Below are 17,737 nucleotides of genomic sequence, written 5' to 3'. Positions count from 1 at the left end.
TAAATGTATCCTTATAGCTCCCTTTTTAAACCTGATTTCTTCTACTTGTCAATTAAGAGATTAATGGTGTTGTCTGTACCACAGACATTTGAGATTTTTTATCAAGTAAAAACTAAAGCTGTTTTGGGAAAACCCTTGCCAGGACCTACCACCCTGAGGCCAGCTTTTAGAGACCGGTACCAGTCACAGCACATCTCCACTACTGGCCCACAGAGGTTTGTGTATGCGTGTGTCAACAGACTTCAAAGATATCCGATACCTTTTGATCCTTTACTGTATGTATATGGAACTGAGAGTAGTTACTAGCCATATCAGTGACTAACAAAGGCTTTTAACTCAATTAAGGTAGACTACATCCTCACATAAGATTTATCCAGGAATGGCAGCTCACTAACATGAACTTACACGAGGTTATATTGGAAAAGCAGTTTGGTAAATAGCACATTCCTGACTATTACAGTCATTAGTCGACAATCACAATACATAATCTGTCAGATAAAGAAAGACTCTCAGGTAGGTCTTGGCCCATTAAGTCTTGTACTGCTCTTGTCAACCCAGCGTTAGAGGGCTGCCTGAAGGAAAAAACAAATATGGTAGGCTTCATGGAAGCTCTGATAAAGTAAACACCAGAGAGAAAGCTCTTTATCCCGCATCTCAGATGCCCCACACCACTCATGTTTGTAGCACATGACTTCATGGTCTGGTGTTTAGACCATGTACATATGTACTCTATCTTGCTTTACATGGTAACGATTAGAATTTAATCATGGTGTAATTTCTCCACCAGTAGTTTCTTATTATATACCGATCTTTCATAATGGAATACCTTTATGAAAGCGAAAGAGAAGATTCATAATGGAAACCTTTGTAGGGAATACTGAAGTATTCCCTACAAAGGTGGGTTGTGCAGTTTCTTCTTTTAAGTTGTTAAAATGCAGCTGTGTATTTGGGGATGCTGTCTGCCAAATCCTGCACGTATGAAGGGAGCCTGTAAAGAAATTACACGCATGGTTCGTTGGCTTTGTAACTGATTGTGCAGCTGCTGTGATGGGCTGTAGAGAGGAGCAGCCACACTCCTGAGTGAAAAGATCAGTTCTAATCTGACAGAGCATCATTCACAAGCTAGAACCTGCAGTCCAGCATGCTGTAAAACACTACACAGAGACATTTTCAAATATGTATTAACTCTTAATCGCAAAGGTTTGCTACTGATCAAAGATTTCCAGATGTGGGTAACAGAGGGCAATGCAGATGACGCAATGCAATGCAGAAAAGGTGTCACTACAGCAAACAATCCACATGTGCAGGTGTGTAACACTGGATCCCGTTCATGACACAACCTCGTAGGGGATTTGAATCTACAGCTGGAACTAAACAAGCCTACGCTATGGAGCCACAGACCATTACACACTGCAGTTAAATGGAACAGCTGCCCAAATAATGCTAAATACAAGACAGATTTAATTCTGGAACGTTAATATCTTTGTATTTCTTGAATTAATCAAATATGTCTGAAGAGGAAAACATGAATCTGAGAATACTGCACACATTAATTTACCTTTTTTTTTTTTAAGCAGTAGTTATATATTTAAATTCTCAACTGTTTTAGTTGAAGTCATGGATTCCTGCAAAATCCAGGTCAACTTCAGCAAGAATTCTGTGGCAGAGGTCGTATTTTACCAAAATTCTTAAGCAGAGCTAACCCATAACGGCTTTTTACCTTAATAACAACAAACAAACAAACACTTTATTAGCTAAAAAAAGATGGCTAACAGGGGGATGCATACACTGTGACATTTATATAGTTCAACTCACCGCTTAGTAATGAATGAAGAATTTGAAAAACTGCTGCTAGTCAATAACTTTTCAATGGTAAGCCAACAGTAAATCATAATTATAACTAATTATCCAAATATTTAATAAACACTGCTAGCTAAAATGTCCACCTCTAAGAAACTGAAGTACTACAAACCCGGCAGAGCTACTAGAATCTAATCATTGTCATAATTCGCTTCAATTAGGAGAAAGATTATTGTTGGTGAAGAAATATTCATATGACATAGGAAGCTCACATGACAGAGCCACAGGACATCTGACAAAGACGGCTGGGAATAACCGGATAAAAAACACTTTGCAGGGGGAAAAAAAATGCACTTACCACATTGTCAGTCTGGTTGATGCCCAGGAGGAAGACAAGCTCGGAGAAGAAGAGCGCTGCCACCAGGTTCCTGTGGATGGCGTGGAGGTTGGTACGGAGCCTGCGCAAGAGGCACAGCAGGATGAAGGTGATCAGGAGGAGAAACAGGGACACGGAGACTGTGGTGTACGTGACGATCTTCAGAGGCAGGACATCGCCGTGCTGTGGAGAGCAGTTCCAAGACAACGAGTTGGTGATCAGTAACAACCACTAGGTGTTTTAAAACGAAGCTGAAATGAGATACGTTTTAAGCGCTACCTCTCTTTTGGAAATGTCCATCAACACAGCAAAACTGGTCATGTGGTTACACTGACAGCTAATGTGGGTGTTGTTCCTGTTGAGCACCTCGCAGCCTTTAGAGGACCAGCCGCCTGCTCCTCCGCTCCTAAACACGCCAACGAACACAAGCACAGGTGAGACCAGTAATGTATACCCTTAAAGCCATGTGAAAACAATGCATTTAACTACAATGTATTTCAAATTTAACTCACCCGACTGAGTGGTCCCAGAACACGCAGACGGGTTTGGTTCGCTCCTCTGTCTCCAGCAGGGTGTACTCCAAGATGACCGGGGGGTCCAGGATGGTAGGAAGAGGCTCACCTTCGCTGTGGATCGTGGCGCTCACGATGGCTGTGTTGATCACCGGACGGTTGGGGACTCTGGAAATACACATTGTACACTAACATTCGCATAAAGTTTTCTCTGCACCTTCTGGTGTTCACCACTTGTTCATTCTGAGCAAGAAGTTAAGCACAATAGCAGTAGATGGCTTTCACAGAGGTCAGCCATAGTTTACCTCAGACTCCTGCGGTCTGCGTCGTATCTTTCTGGAAGGAGCTTTCCCAACGACTTGTACACTATCACCACAGCAACAGGCAGAGGGGCAGGTGGCTCGAGATGGCGGCGTTTCCTATCTGAAACTGTGTGCTCCTCCTCTAGGACAGCTTCTGTCTGAGCTGGAGGGGCAGGAGTGGGCTCTGCTGATGTCAGAAAGAAAGAAGATGAAGCTTTAAAAGCAGAAAAAATTTTAATCGAGGTCTGATTGAGGCATCGTTCCCACCTTTGTTTCCCTGAGTACCGATATTAAACTGTGGGAAGCGGACAGAAGACCCGAGCTCTTTGGGGTAGGCCTCCTGGATTTCCCGGAAGCGAGGAAATGTTGCCCTCTCTGGGTTCGACACATCCAAGTAGTCCACAGTTAGAACTGAAATAAACAGGAGACACAGTAAAGACTTGTGTTATCATTTTTTTCCCCGCAGCTGAAGCACAATTCAATTATAGTTTGGAGACTCACTCATGTTTTCAGTGACGATGGTGAAGGGCTTCAGGTAGGTTTTCCGGACATTCTGTGCCAGCGTGCTCGCGTAGTCCTCAAAGTTTCGGAGCAAATGTGCGGTCCCGCTCTCTGTCCTTTGGATTTGGTCCCAGTGGTCCTTGGTGTTAGGATCCAGTATGGCGCTGCCTGCTCGCACCAAGTTCTGGAAAAAACACAAATTGCCAAGCTACGATTGAAAAAGGAATTTATATATACAAATAAAAGCAGTAATGGATAAAGTTGTTCACCCAGTGAGCATCAACCAGTGGAGGGCAGCATGCCACCAGTGTTCCCAGTGCTCACATCATATATATTTTTATAATAATTAAGTGCATAAGGCTACCTCATTAAACTCTGCATCCTTCATGGCGGTGAGATCAAACCCGGCCTGGCGGCTTTCGTACTGCAGAACATAATTCAGAAGCTGGGCGGCCATCTTCACATCATTGCCGTAGTAATGTGACGTGTTATTGGTGGCACTTTGAAGCAAACGCACAATGGTCTTGGAGCGTTCGCTGTCCATCCTTGAACTGTTGCGGCGGAGATCGTCATTCTAGAAGAAGAGAGTGGAGGATGTAAAGAGAGGGAGAACGGGCAGGTCAAGGTAGGGAAAAGCTCCTCGGGTTCAGTCTAATAAAAGCCCCTGTCTGCTTTCATGCTTATTTCTGTCTTTTATTCACCAGTTTTTTCAGATGTGTGAAGGCGACGGTGGTGCAGTTGAAGAGCTCAGGTGCCAGCCAGCCCTTCTCATCACTACAGTGGCGGATGGCAGTGCCTGGAAAAGAACAAATAACATAAAAAACAGAGGACATGGAAATCAATTTCCTCACAACTGTTACCAACACATGAAGAGAGAAGAAAACACTGTGAGGAAATTCTGTTCCATAGCATTAAAATTATGCATTTGCATTGAGGTAAAAATTTGCAAAAAGGGGCAAAAAGTGTAAGTGCAATCATGTCAGAACATTTGACTGCTCTACTATGATCACATATTTTCTCGCATACTTTAGAGATTGATGTTTTATTACGTGTTTGTCCATGTATGTTTTTTAAATAACGTATTTCATATCTTAACTACTTAACAACTTTTTATTGTTGCCTCAAACAGTTTTATTATCTTAAAATACTTTTCTTTCACATGAAATTAGATATGAACTGCATGTTATCTGTTTGTACGGAGGAACGAAACTGACAACATTATAAAACCAAAACCAAAAAAACACAATTACATGAATAAATGTATATGCCAGTAAATGCATCAAAGGTAATATTAAAAAATCATAGACATTATTGAATGTATAAAATGCTACATAAAAAACTATTTTTATGATATATAGTTATATAATTATATAGTCCTGTCTTGCTTTTTTCATTTTGTATTTAATTATTCAATATTTGTTTCTAATTTTAATTTGTTTGTATCTTTTAATAGATTAGCTGGAGGCAACTATTTTGTATGGTAACCAATCAGATAACAGGGACAAACTGACTTCCCAATAGACTTTGAATAACAGCCTCCTCACTTATATGAAGAATAAATAAAATATTCAATATTTAAATAAATGAAATTTTTTTTTAAAAAATGGGGAAAACAAACACAGCAACACAAAGGGAAAATTATACAGAACATATACATTTAAAATGTCACACTTTATATATTTTAAATAATTTAAAACACATTAATGATCACAACTAATTATACTATTCATTTTTGAACAGCAAATTTTCAGAAATTTATTTCTTTGTTATTTTTTGATTTTGTTAGTTAAGAAATATTTGACTAGTAGTAGTACAGTAAGGTACACATTTTTAAAAAAGGCACAATAAAAAACTCCAATCAGATCGTGATCAGAATACCTGATGAATGTAAGACCATTCTTTCCTGTCTCAGTGCTTAAATGTAAAACTACACCAAGTTTTTACAGTCAGGTGGTGTTTGGGAAAGTCTCACTGTTGTAAAGGGAGAAATGCCTGCCACTTGGAGCTAAAGGAGGGCACTGAGCAATGCTCACAAATAAATTCCCTATTGAGTGCTGGGAGACAACAAAAAGGGCACCATGGTGACTGCAGTTACCAAGGGAGTAACGTTTTACTGGGACAGGTCACTGACCTCGACTCTTGAGCTCACCTTTCTCATACACACAGTGAGCAAGAGGAATGGTATCGCCGTCAGCTCTTAATGTACCTGACGTACCTTTACACACAAACCTCTACATGATTGGCTGGTTAAAAAGCTCCTCTGGACTCATGAACCAATCAGGGTGCTTTATTGCTGTGTTGTTATGCCTTGGAGCGTGAAAGACAGTGTGCAGTTAAAAGTACTCACCAAAAGATCCTTCGGGACATTTCATAGCAGCAGGGCGTCCAAATTTTGTCTTGGGCCACCAGATGCCAGAATCAAAGGCCTTTGGGCAGCCCTCATACACCACTGTGGACAGGAGGGTAAGGCTTAAGAACAGTCTTAAAACACAGTAATTACTTTTTACATTGCACATGGTATGATGCTTAAACTGGGCCTGCTAAAGACAAATGACAAACTGAGGTTCAATCAGCTAAAAAAAACAAAACAAAAAAAGCATCGCTTTAAAAGGCAAACGTCCGCCATTTTTCCGCTTTAAAATGCGACCCGGCTGATCCGTTTTAACCACCTTATAAAACAGCCAGACGGAAAAACACACAGAAATTCAACCAAATTAATCCTGCAGAGCTGTTGCACAAGCTGCAAGACATAATTCATGTCAGCGTATTTGACAGCCAGGACAAACCAGATTTGGACCTGCAAGCTTGCACAAGCTATGATACATAACTTAGCCAGTGTACTTACTCCAAGCTTTTCCATTAAATACAATAAGAATAATTAAAATAAGGAGTGGTTGAAGGTCATTTTTTTAAACCAAATTAACTGTGAAGCTGTGTTTTGTCCAGAACAGATATTGTGGCACGAGGTCTATTAAAGGTAGCTACATCTTAGAGAGTCTTATGAATCTGAAAAAACGCACTAAACCCACTCCAACATTTTGGCTAAACAACAATACTCAGACCATGGATTAGGGTTTCATGTCCTTTAAAAGTCCAAGCACGTTCTCAGCCTCCAAAAGGCTTCCTATTAGGTCAAACAGTAAGCACACTGACATTCATTTTCTGCTGGGGGACTTTGCGGCTTTGTCTTCTGTTCATCTCTACTGTATTGTGTGTGTGCAGTCCCGGTGCCAAGTTAGCCACTGAGCCAGACTTGCCTCTTCTGCATGACTGGGTGGTGACAAAGATGCAAAGTTAGCTCGACTGCAGCACCAGCAGATGTGAGCGACACCATTTGTCTCTTTTTGACGCTTTGTTGAAGGAGCCGGACCCAGTTTGTGAACCGAGAACAGCTAGAGTTAGAATGCACCCGACTTTTGAAATGACCTTTTATTAGTGTCCCCTTTAGTTATTCTGATCTGACCTTCATGGCGTCCCTTTTCATACACAGTTAATTATTCATGGGCTTCTATGGGACTCAATAAATGTCTATCTATATTGCATCCTGACTTATTAATTTTTAATCCTTATTCACAGAAGGTGAAGTGTACTCTTTTATAAAGGCTAATTAATCAATGATATTTCTACCTTCTCAAATATTTCTTTCACATACCTTCGCATCCAGTGGGAGTGACTTCAGCGAAGGGATTATCGCACTGGTTGCACTGACGACCGATAACTCCTCCCTTGCAGGGACACTGCCCAGTGATGGGGTCGCAGGTTCGAGACTCAGAGCCTATAGGGAAACAGTCGCAGGGGTAACAAGCGTCCTCTCCCTCTGGACGATAGTGATTATCCTGCAGGAGGTTTGGGAGAGAAGACACACATCACTGAGCAGGGAGGAGACTTTAAGACTTTGAATATTACATGAATTTGCTGCTAATATGAACTAAAAACCTCCTTCAAGAAGAAACACCATAATATTTGTAAAATTTCTCTTATTATGTACGTATTTACCTTGCAGCGGCACTCCCCAGTGGTCTTGTTGCAGTTTTTATGAAATCCTCTGCTTGTGTCACAGTTACACGGTCCACACATGGGACTGCCCCACCAGCCCTCGTGACATTTCTCTTCCACTCTGCCATTAAAGACAACAGTAGATGTCAAAATCAAACGCAAAATTATTATTATTTGATTTGACTTTTGCTTTGCTCCGGCTAAACTTTAATAAAATAAACTGGAGTCAAAAAGTCTAAATTGTGGACATTCCCTTTTTAACCCTTGTGAAACACTAAAGGCGAAAACCTGTGTATTATTGTAACATTACTCAAAGGGTGAGGGGCGGGGCTTGACCAGAGGGCACCCTCGGCAACCACGCCTTCAGTGGTAGTAGGATTGACAGAGTCTCCTCCCCGGCTCCATCCAAGCTACTGGAGAATACTCATAGGATCAGAGACTTTTTAAACAGAGAGCCAGCTCCAGACCTTCCTGTACTGGGTTTTGCCTGGTCGAGATCTGGTACCAGTCTGATTCCAGTTAAAGACACAAATCCCCTTTGGGGTTGAATCAGGAAGAGCATCTGCTGTAAAACGCTTCCAAATCAAATGTAAATCTACCTGCTATGGTGACCCCTGTGACCAGGGTGTGGCTGAAAGTAGCTTTTCTAAAAAGCCATGCACTGCGTGATCTGGTTGTGACATGCTGCTGACTCGGTATCAGCGCCTACAATCCAACAAACGGTCGATTATCTCTTCAGTTTATCACCAAATAAACAAATCTACAGTAAACTTCCTCTACACTTTTAAGCCAGTTACTCAGACACACACGGACTTTCTTTTTCTTCCTTGAGATGCGATCTCTGCTGGTGCAATGCGATCCGACAGAGGAAGAGCGGCAGGATGAGGGAAGCAAAGACTAAACACCTGTGGAGGAGCAGTCAAGCATTCAGGGGGAATCCCACATCCTGCTTAAGACAGGAAGTGATGCGTGTCATAGGGGACAGGGTTCACAGGGAAATGAGTGATTCTCGATCGGGGCTGGCTACTTTGCAGAAATGCTTACACCACTGCTCAACTAATTCCCAAATAAATGGCTGATCTGTCCCTCTCTCACTCTCAGGCACCCATACAAACACACTGTCAGGCTCGGATTACTGACTAATAAAACTCCCCTGAAGGACCGGCAACAATACAGAATGAGAAAGAAACCTCAGTGAACCAAAGAGGATTAATGAGCTTTGTCTTTGTGGGAGGCAATATCCATGTTTAGTCTGGTTTGTTTATAACATCTGGATATTGTGTCTCGCACACAGGTCTGCTTTCAGTCTGCTAGCAAATTGATTCAATGTTATTAACATTTTATTACCATCTCAATTCACCAGAGCCAATGGAAGTATCAGACCTGGAGCCTATCTTCAAAGCTACCATTCAAATATCACTGCATTGCTCCAGTGGCGTTATACAAGTTGTACATGTGGTGTGCAAGAAAACCCTTCTCCCTGCTTGCCCTCAGAAAGAAACCTTACTTGTTTTCACAGTACTGGCCATAGTAATTTTGTCCACATTCGCAGGTGTAGCCGTGGGAGGAGCTTGGTTTGCGGACGCACGTGGAAATGTGCTCACAGGGGTTGAGCTTACAAGCGTCCACGCACTCTTTCCCAAAGTAGCCTGCAGGAAAGACAGACAAACAAGAACTGAATTCAAGCTTAGGTGTGAAGGCGTGAAATACAGACGTTTACATTCACACGCCTTTCTTAAGAGGCAACGTATTGAGCTCTCTCGACCAAGTTATGTATGGTTTTTTGCTTGTGCATCTTACCTGGGTCGCAAGCACAGGTGTGTGTGCTCCAGTCGTCAATGCACTGGCTATTCTCTGGGCAGATGTTGGAGTCGCACGGGTCAGCCAGATCACAGCCGTTTTCCACACGGATCTTCAGGCCCTGAGCCATGTTCACATTGGCCACGTTGTTGGATGTCTCACCCATACGCACACCCTAATGGATAGCACACATTCATGAGGGAGACGATCAGGAAAGAAGGCTGAAGAAGAAATAAAATGCGACATTAAAAGTGCACGCCCACCCACCTGTATGCAGCCAACAAATCCTTTGATGACATCGTTTCTCTCCCCAGGCAAACCTCCAACATGAAGAGTTTGCAGCTTGAGGCCTGGGAGGTCATTGCCGATCTCGACTGACTTCTGCTTAAAAATAAGACAATAATTAAAATTAATACAACCTTTCTTGATTGCCTTTATCATCTCTAAAGTAAGACGCCCTGTACCTCATACATGCCGTAGTCCAGAGAGACAGCTGCCATGTATTTGATTTCCTTGCCATCTTTGATGCTTTTCAGTTCAATCAGCAAGTGGTGCCACTCCCCGTCATTGACACGCACTTGAGGAAAGCTCAGCGATGCCACCAACTGGTGCCTCAGCAACACTTCCATATGGACCCGCTGCTCACTCACCTGGAAAGGGGGGGGGGTGCAGAAACTGAGAACTTCCCACTCATTTTAGAGGTAGTCTAGAACCTGTATACAAGCTTAAATTGCAAACTGCTGTGGGTGACAATTTTTCCAACAATGCTTCTTACCATGAGGTTGATGGTAGAGGAAGGCCCAGCATTGACCTGCATCAGGGTGCCAGCAGGACGCCGGGTGCGGAACATTAGGCCAATATACCAGGGAACAGCAACAGTGATGTCCGGGTTGCTCCAAGACACCAGTGCCTCTCCGCCAAAGAACTGAGGTGATGGCATCACTGGGAGGGACGAGAATCAGGTCGTACGCACAAACACATTAGTGTTTGAGATAAATGTGTTTAAAAGTCAGATGAGAACTGTAGGAACTACATATGAATCAACGCAGCATTAAGCATAAGAAAACATTTTCTGTGGCTGTACATAGCAACCATAGGTAAATAGTAGCAATGACTTTTCTGTAGTTTTTTGTGTTCTTTTTAGCTTTACACCTTTATTCTTATTTGTGTATTTGTCTATTTTTAGATGTCATTTAAAACACGCAGTTGCTTTAGTTCTTTTACTTCTATATTTTGGTTGCAGTGTTGAAATGATGAGTTTTTTCCAGCATTTACGTTTCAGCATGTCATATAATTACTACTTTATTCTGGAAAATAAAAGATTACTTCCCAAAAAAATTCTTCCATGAGCATAGTTAAAAAGAATTCTTAAAGTCTAATTAAACTGCTACAGATGTGAGTTTTTATCTAAGCTCTAATTTGATGCTGAGTAAGCAAACAATGTCCTCGAGCTGTCTGCTCTCCTGAGGGTCGATCTGAGTAGGGCACGCAGTGTTTCCACCTGTGTAACCCTCAGCTATACCATGTTCTCTGGTCCCCGGGCTACATACTTCAACTGAAGCATTCACAGATACACTCACACAAAAGCTGTAATTATGAGACAAAGCATTTATTTGTTCATGGTAGCAGGTAACTATCGTGACTTTAGTCTCCTTTGCTGAAGCTTAGTCCTCCGCGAACTAAAAAAACCCTCTTCACTGGCGTAAATTCTCGACCATCTCACACTTCTGTTTAATCATTTTTCTGTTTGATGTTTATTCAGCTGTGTGAAAACCAAGGAGGAACCCACCCGGGGGATTAATAAAGTTTTATTTTATTTTATTTTATCTAATCCAATCTAATAACTTTAATCTCAGCCAAACCGATTTACTCATGAACAAATAAAACACTGAAAAAAGCCAAACAATAACATTTTTAGGTTGTCTAAGTGACTTATATATTATGTTTAACCTGAGTAGCGAAAGTCCGCGGTGATCTGAAAATGATGTGCCGGGAGTTGTGCCGTTCTCTGCGGCTCTAGTGACCCTCGAGCTCCCGGTTAGCTATCGAGCTGGTGATTAACAGGCGTCTCAGAAAATGTCGAAGCACTTTTGCAAATATGCGATATCTTGATAAACCGAGCAGATATTTGAAGTTTACACACCCACATTTTCGCCTGAAAATATGTTAAAAGTTTATTTTGTGACCCAGAAAGATTAATAAGAGTAATTTTAAAACTTAGTAGCGTCGCCATTGCCGGAAACTGGAGTTTGGCTGGGCCGCGCTATGAATTTTGAGATATGGTGGGCCACGAAGGACACACCCGACCCATCCGTCAAATTCGGGGAAAAGGAGGACGCATTTGTCGGCTGCATTCGGAGGAGTCTACGAATTTGGACAGCCTTCGGCGTGTTGCTGTGACGTAATCGTCTACAAATGCGGCCTCAGGAGGATGCAGCCCATGAATTTGGACACCCCCATAGTCTACAGCCATGCCATGACGGTGGTCTAAGTGAAATGAAAGCATGTTGGTATTCTAATATGTTAACAGAACTAAAAGAAAAAAAATAATTAGCATGCATCTGTTAGCATGCTAATCCATGCTAATTAGTTCTAAAAGTGTTATGTAGGCTAACCCAGAGTTTGGCTTAATGGTGCTAGCTGAAATGTCACAGAAAAAGTTAGCCTCTACGGACCATGAGTACCGATCAGAACTGACTTTAAGTCCTAAAACACTTACAGTAGTAGAGTTTAAATACATTAAGATATTTTAGTCTGGACAGCTTCATGTCTGGAGTCACAAGCGGTGTTGGAACCAGGTAAAAGCTAGAGATAAAGATAACACCTCAGCTAATATGAGTTGCTGAAATGGACTTGTTGATGGTTTCTATTACATATTTATCTGATAAAAAATAGTGAGGTTCTTGAAGTAAAAATCCCATTCATATTCTCCATACAGATTCTTAGTATGGTCATTATGCTGTGGACTCAAGACTGTTCATTGTCACTGTTAGCATACAGACGGACACAGTATGCTGAAATGCCATGTCCTTTGGGTCTAGGTGGTGCTGGCTAGTTTGGACATGAATAAAATATATTGAGAAAAATTAAAATACACAAAATATACTGTATTATGAATACTAAAAAGAAAATGGCAAAAACAATGGCAACCACAGCGCTACAGCCTCCTAGTAGACACCTACATCACCTTCTCAACTTATCGCATTTACGTGTTTTTCAGAAAACTTACTCTGACCTTTAGGTTGGGGTCACTGAGATTTGACCTTGTCAGAGATTTTTAGTAGATGCTCCTACGGTATCAATTAGAAGCTCCTATGACACCTCGTTCTCCAGTTATTGCATTCTCAAACGATAACACCCCATCAGCCTTTTAGAACAAAAAACATCTATCTATGTATCTGAGGCATTTTCTGTCTGTGCATTGCACTCCATCTTGTAATCCAAATATGATCACCTCTGGCTGCAGAAGTCATTGCAATTGCTACCGCCATCTTTTACATACAGTCTGTGGAATGATAGTGAATGCACATTAGAGCAATTGAACCAGGTCTAGGGACGGGTTAAATTTCTTAAAAAATACACACACACAAAAATAGCAAAGTCCAGTAGTTGGTATCAGAATCAAACAAAACCAAGCCAAGTGGGTGACTACCAGGGAGATTCTGTCTCTTTGTGTCAGTCTAGTCTTGACGATTTTGGCTCCACAGCAACAAAATCTCGCGTTTCTCATGTGGCAGCGAAGTGTGTGAAGCCTCAAACCAAATGTGTCAACAAGCAGCCTAGGAGCCAAAACCTCTTCCCGGCTTGCTATGATCCCGGCCCAGTTCTGATACAGGATACTAGGGCCTGGCACTGACTGGGCGGCTACCTCATAGATGAGAGGGCGAGGATAGGTATTCACACCTTTACACATTGTTTGGAACTCGCCCTGAAGCAAGGATTCAAAGATTCAACTTTTTATATAAGAACACGAGAGGGGATATGGAGCATAAATAATAATAGCTGTTGGCAGATAGAGATGTGGATATCAAGATACCCTTAACAAAACCATTACCTTACACTTTATCTTTCAATATTGTTATCTGTGTACTCTGATTACCCATCTATTTACATGTACCTTTTCCATTATAACATAAGCCACTAGTCACATGTTGGCTGAGGAGGCATCAAAGACAGCTATGCGATCAGTAGAGCTGATATCACACAGAAATTTGAAATCTGTTGCACTTTATTTCCATCTTCAGTCTGACACTGTGTGTTTGCTCTAATGAATTTCCAAGGATGAGTCCTAATTAGCCACTAGTGACCAGTGTTTGTGCCTTAATGCCTCAGTCTCGTGCACACACAGCCATGCAAATTAGTAGTAGTAGTGAAGTGAACTTTGAGAGGCTTCCAAAAAAAACCTACAATCCAATTTTCCCCATTGGAAGTGTTCAGCTTGACAGTGTTTAGCAACATCTTTAGTCCCGCCCATGGTGCTAATTGGCTAATCATTAATTCCACCACAGCTCTCATTGGACTTTTTAAACTGAAAACCTACCATCACATGTCACCATGCCAGATTAATCAGTAAGTAAGTAAATTTTCACAGCCCCAGGTGAGTGTGTGTTTATCTTTCATTTCAATCTGTGAGTCTGGATTTTGATAAGTGACTCAGAGCCAAAGTTTGATCTTTTGTCCGAAAACTCCACACCTAAGGCTGTGGTGAGTGATTCTGGTGAACAGAGGCTGCGTGAGTCACGCTGAGTCAAAGAAAATGCTCCTTATCCCATGTGATCCCCCAAACACACACCATTTCCTGGAAATAGGTAAACAAATGTACACACACACACACACACAGATGAGCAAGCGGACACTTGCACCTTTGGCCAGAAACACGTCTGTCTATAAATGCAATAATATATTTGATTGATTTTGCAAACTCATAAGGAAGCACAATGGATTTATTTTACACTGGATTCCCAAAATCCCCAAACACACTGTCCACTTTTGCTAAAAAACTAACCAAATCACCCACACACATTTCTTACCTTGCTCACAGTTCTTGCCACCGTAACCAGTAGGGCAGTCACAGATGTAAGTGTTCCACTTGCTGATGCACGTGCCTCCGTTTTGACACACACCATTTGTGCAAAAGTCTTTCTTTGCTGGACACCCTGAGCATATAAAAGTAAATAAAATCAGGGGAAATTTAAGCTTCGTTTTTGATGACAGCTTTAAAAGTCGGTTCCAGAAATGAGCAAGGATAGAAACGCTGCAGGGGGAACATCTTAACCTTCTGTGGTGCCGTTGTTAGCAATGAAGCTGCCCATGTCGATGGGCTTGCTGTCGATGCGCAAGTTTCTCATGCAGCCTACAAAGTTCCTGTTCCTGACTGGGAAATCCTCTGGCAGGTTGGGAACCCCACCCAGTAACAGCGGCCCTGTCAAGTCCAGTGATCTGCAAGAAAATGCAGACAGACCATGAATGAGACAGATCAAAATTGCAAAATCTTCAAAGTGGGTCTTTTGTGATCTTTTTCACTTACTTTTAATAAATGGAGTTAAAGAGAGTAGTTTTGGCTTTGGTGTTTTAGCTGCTTCCTCATTAACCTTCACTATGATCGGTATTTCTGGTTAAAGGTTATTGTTTTCAAAAGCCGTTACAAAGCAGCTAAAAGGCAGCATTTCCAAGGTCAGATTTAGCTTACTTGGTCATATATGAAGTCGCTTACACCCAGAGCTTCTGAAACCATCAAAATCAAAGGCCTAAAGACATTTACGTGGGACATTAAATGTGAATTTTGTTCTTACGGTCTAAATCAGCGGATCCCAACCGGACTGGTACCGGCCCGTGAGTCGTTTGGTACCGGGCCGCGAGAGTTGAGGCTCGGGTGTGAAATTTATGGTTTTCAGGGTTTTTATCGTTAACTCTGTTTACCCTGGGTCTTTTCCCGCGTTGTAGTTGTGTGGCTTATTTTGAATGAAATATTTACGCGTTACCATAGCGACCAGAGAGCATTAAGGGGCAGAGAGGAGGATGTTACTCTCATTTCAGGAGGACGCTGCTAATAAATTTACACAATTACACAGTGAATTCTCGTTTATTATTATATTTACAAAATACCACAGTTTTTGTCTTGATCGTATCATTTTATTTTGTTGTATTTATCCGCGACACCTTAAAGCCCGTTCTGTGCAAATACTGCCTGACATTAAACCGGCCTGTGGTGCAAAAAAGGTTGGGGACCGCTGGTCTAAATAACATCGCCTGGCTGGGAACATGAAGGGCTCAAACCATCAATCTTCTAGACGTTCAGCAAATCAGCAGAAATCTGCAGGCTTCTTTGAACCAACGTTCAGCCATAAACTTCAGCGCTCTTGGGTGATGTCTTAACAGTTATCTAGAAAGTTCAGATTTTCGTTTTGTTCTTTTATTTAAATACACAAGAATGCAAAAACCATAGTGTCAGACACTCAAACTGGGTTTTGATTTTTTTTTCTGAAGTATTGAAGGAATCCGTGTTATGGATATTTGTGAAAAGATATCCAGTACAGAGACTCCAGTGTCAATACAGACTTGTAGGATATATTAAACTAGTCTTTAAATCCCAAAGGTTTCTTTTTCATAAATTTGTTGGGGTTTTTTCCCAGATACTCCTGAAATTTACAGCAAGAAATATTGTTGGGAAATCCCACCCAGCACTCTACAGTTGTGTCAGTGGACTCATGTTTTTCTGCCTCAACAGGACTCACTCTGCAGCTTAAGCCACACTCTGGATTCTGTCAAGACAGCTTCGAAAGTGAAACCTCTCAGGCTCTCGCCACTTTCCACCACATAAGACGCAGCGGTCTAATTATTCCGGCGTGATCAAATTAAAGCATCCTCAAAACGCCTCTCAGCGTCTGTGACCGGTGCAACAAGTTCCTGAAAGTATGTAAGCTCATTAGCTCCCCTTTGAAGCTTTCTCTCTCGCTTCCTTTCAGTCCCCACCCTCTACAAAGTAAATGGGCCTCAGCATGCAAGCTTTCCAAACGAAAAGGCACACTGTAAAAATATAAATTGATGAGTGTGTAATAAACACACAGTTAATCCTGTAAAGCCTGCGCTGAGATGAGCTTTTGGTTGTCTGACAGCAGAGAGGCCACACGGATGAGCACGGAGATTAGGAGATAAAAGCGGGAGAAGATGGCAGAATGCGAGTTGTGTAATCTGCTGTAATGAAGGCGATTTCGCGTAGCCCCCGAGGCGCAACACATTCCCTCATTAGTCTGACTAGTTTGAGTGAATGTGTGTGGGAAGAGGTCCAGAGAGAAAAGAAAGAAAAGAAAGTTGGTGAAAGAGGTTCCCTCTTACTTCTTCTGTCCAATCTGGGTACCCTGCGCGGCGCAGGAGTAGTTCCCGATCTGCTTTCCGAAGCGGATCGCCATGGATATGTCACAATCGTCAATGGCGACCATAGCCACTTTTTCTCCGGACGGTCCAAAAGGGTTCCCCACGCTCACCATTTTAGGCTGAAACACAGAATGAAACAGATCACGGTCATTCATCGGCATTTAAGAATGGTAGTGGGGATTTGAGAGATCCCACTAACTGTATCTTATTCCCTGCGTGAGTGTGCTTTGTTACAGTAAATTGCCTCAGCTGACTGAATTTGGTTAAAACATTTAATGCTCGATTTCTTTCTTTGTTTCTTTTCACACAATGTTAGAAATCTGGCAGGGGCGGCAGCGCGATCAGCGCGGGTCAGCGCTACACAAACAACGTCTAGCTGACTTTAGCGGCGGCGCTCAGGCCTCTCTGGGCTTAGGATGACAAAAAAGCCCATTGTGCATTAGCTCGCACCTAATGATTACAAAGTAGCCTAATTCTTCCATCAAGGCCCGTGGCCGACGAACGCTGATCTGAGAAAATGTGGCTCGGCTTAGAAAATCAGGCCACAAAATTGCTTTCGAGTTTCTAATATCAAACCTGAGAGCAAAGTTCAATGGAGCATTTCCCTAACAATAGCAGCTTTGGAACAGGAGCAGAGTTAAAATCCAAAAGAGTTTCCACCAGGAAAAAAAAAGGCAGTGCATTCATGGTTAAAGCTGAGATTTATTTCAAATTCTTTACAAATGAAGCACTCGTATTTTCTTGTCTTGCGTTGAGTGCCCTACAGCAGATGGAATCATAAGTTATGTCACTCTGCTATCTCTACTAGGGTTATGGTATATTTCTTCAGAGCATAAAGACGGCGGCACTGAAGCTCTGAGATCTGATCGTGGCGCTGTGTTTATATAAAGTTTACATAAGGCTGACAGGCTGAACAATAGCAAGAGAGGCTTTCTAACCACTTAGCAATAGGGGTGGGAATCAGAGAAACTACACCGAAGCGCCTGAAACATCCAGGGAACTGAAGGAGAGCAAAACACCCCCTCAAAACTCTGAAAGCAGGGATCAAGTATTTATTCTCAACACTGTGGTATCAG

General features: G+C 42.1%; 1 protein-coding gene across 10 annotated transcripts in view; it reads right to left on the bottom strand.

The window, feature by feature from the left end:
- celsr1a (cadherin EGF LAG seven-pass G-type receptor 1a) overlaps positions 1–17,737 on the bottom strand; it is a 96,510-nt gene that overhangs the window by 13,332 nt on the left and 65,441 nt on the right. For 5 of the 10 annotated variants that reach the window (XM_084909763.1, XM_084909767.1, XM_084909768.1 and 2 more), the window contains 19 exons: positions 16,623–16,780; positions 14,563–14,726; positions 14,318–14,443; positions 10,063–10,229; positions 9,752–9,937; positions 9,555–9,671; positions 9,288–9,462; positions 8,995–9,136; positions 7,488–7,608; positions 7,144–7,327; positions 5,839–5,940; positions 4,193–4,287; positions 3,856–4,065; positions 3,492–3,675; positions 3,258–3,401; positions 2,994–3,177; positions 2,689–2,856; positions 2,456–2,582; positions 2,159–2,359 (listed from right to left, as the gene is read on the bottom strand). In XM_084909763.1, the coding sequence (XP_084765889.1) occupies positions 2,159–2,359; positions 2,456–2,582; positions 2,689–2,856; positions 2,994–3,177; positions 3,258–3,401; positions 3,492–3,675; positions 3,856–4,065; positions 4,193–4,287; positions 5,839–5,940; positions 7,144–7,327; positions 7,488–7,608; positions 8,995–9,136; positions 9,288–9,462; positions 9,555–9,671; positions 9,752–9,937; positions 10,063–10,229; positions 14,318–14,443; positions 14,563–14,726; positions 16,623–16,780 (2,955 nt within the window). The remainder of the gene's footprint in view (positions 1–2,158; positions 2,360–2,455; positions 2,583–2,688; positions 2,857–2,993; positions 3,178–3,257; positions 3,402–3,491; positions 3,676–3,855; positions 4,066–4,192; positions 4,288–5,838; positions 5,941–7,143; positions 7,328–7,487; positions 7,609–8,994; positions 9,137–9,287; positions 9,463–9,554; positions 9,672–9,751; positions 9,938–10,062; positions 10,230–14,317; positions 14,444–14,562; positions 14,727–16,622; positions 16,781–17,737) is intronic. The other 5 variants (XM_084909765.1, XM_084909770.1, XM_084909772.1 and 2 more) reach the window with 3 other exon arrangements.

This window comes from Perissodus microlepis, chromosome 17, assembly GCF_051167445.1.
Source record: "Perissodus microlepis isolate ML-2025 ecotype Zambia chromosome 17, ASM5116744v1, whole genome shotgun sequence".
Classification (NCBI taxonomy): Eukaryota; Metazoa; Chordata; class Actinopteri; order Cichliformes; family Cichlidae; genus Perissodus; species Perissodus microlepis.
This window is presented reverse-complemented; position numbering and strand designations above follow the sequence as displayed.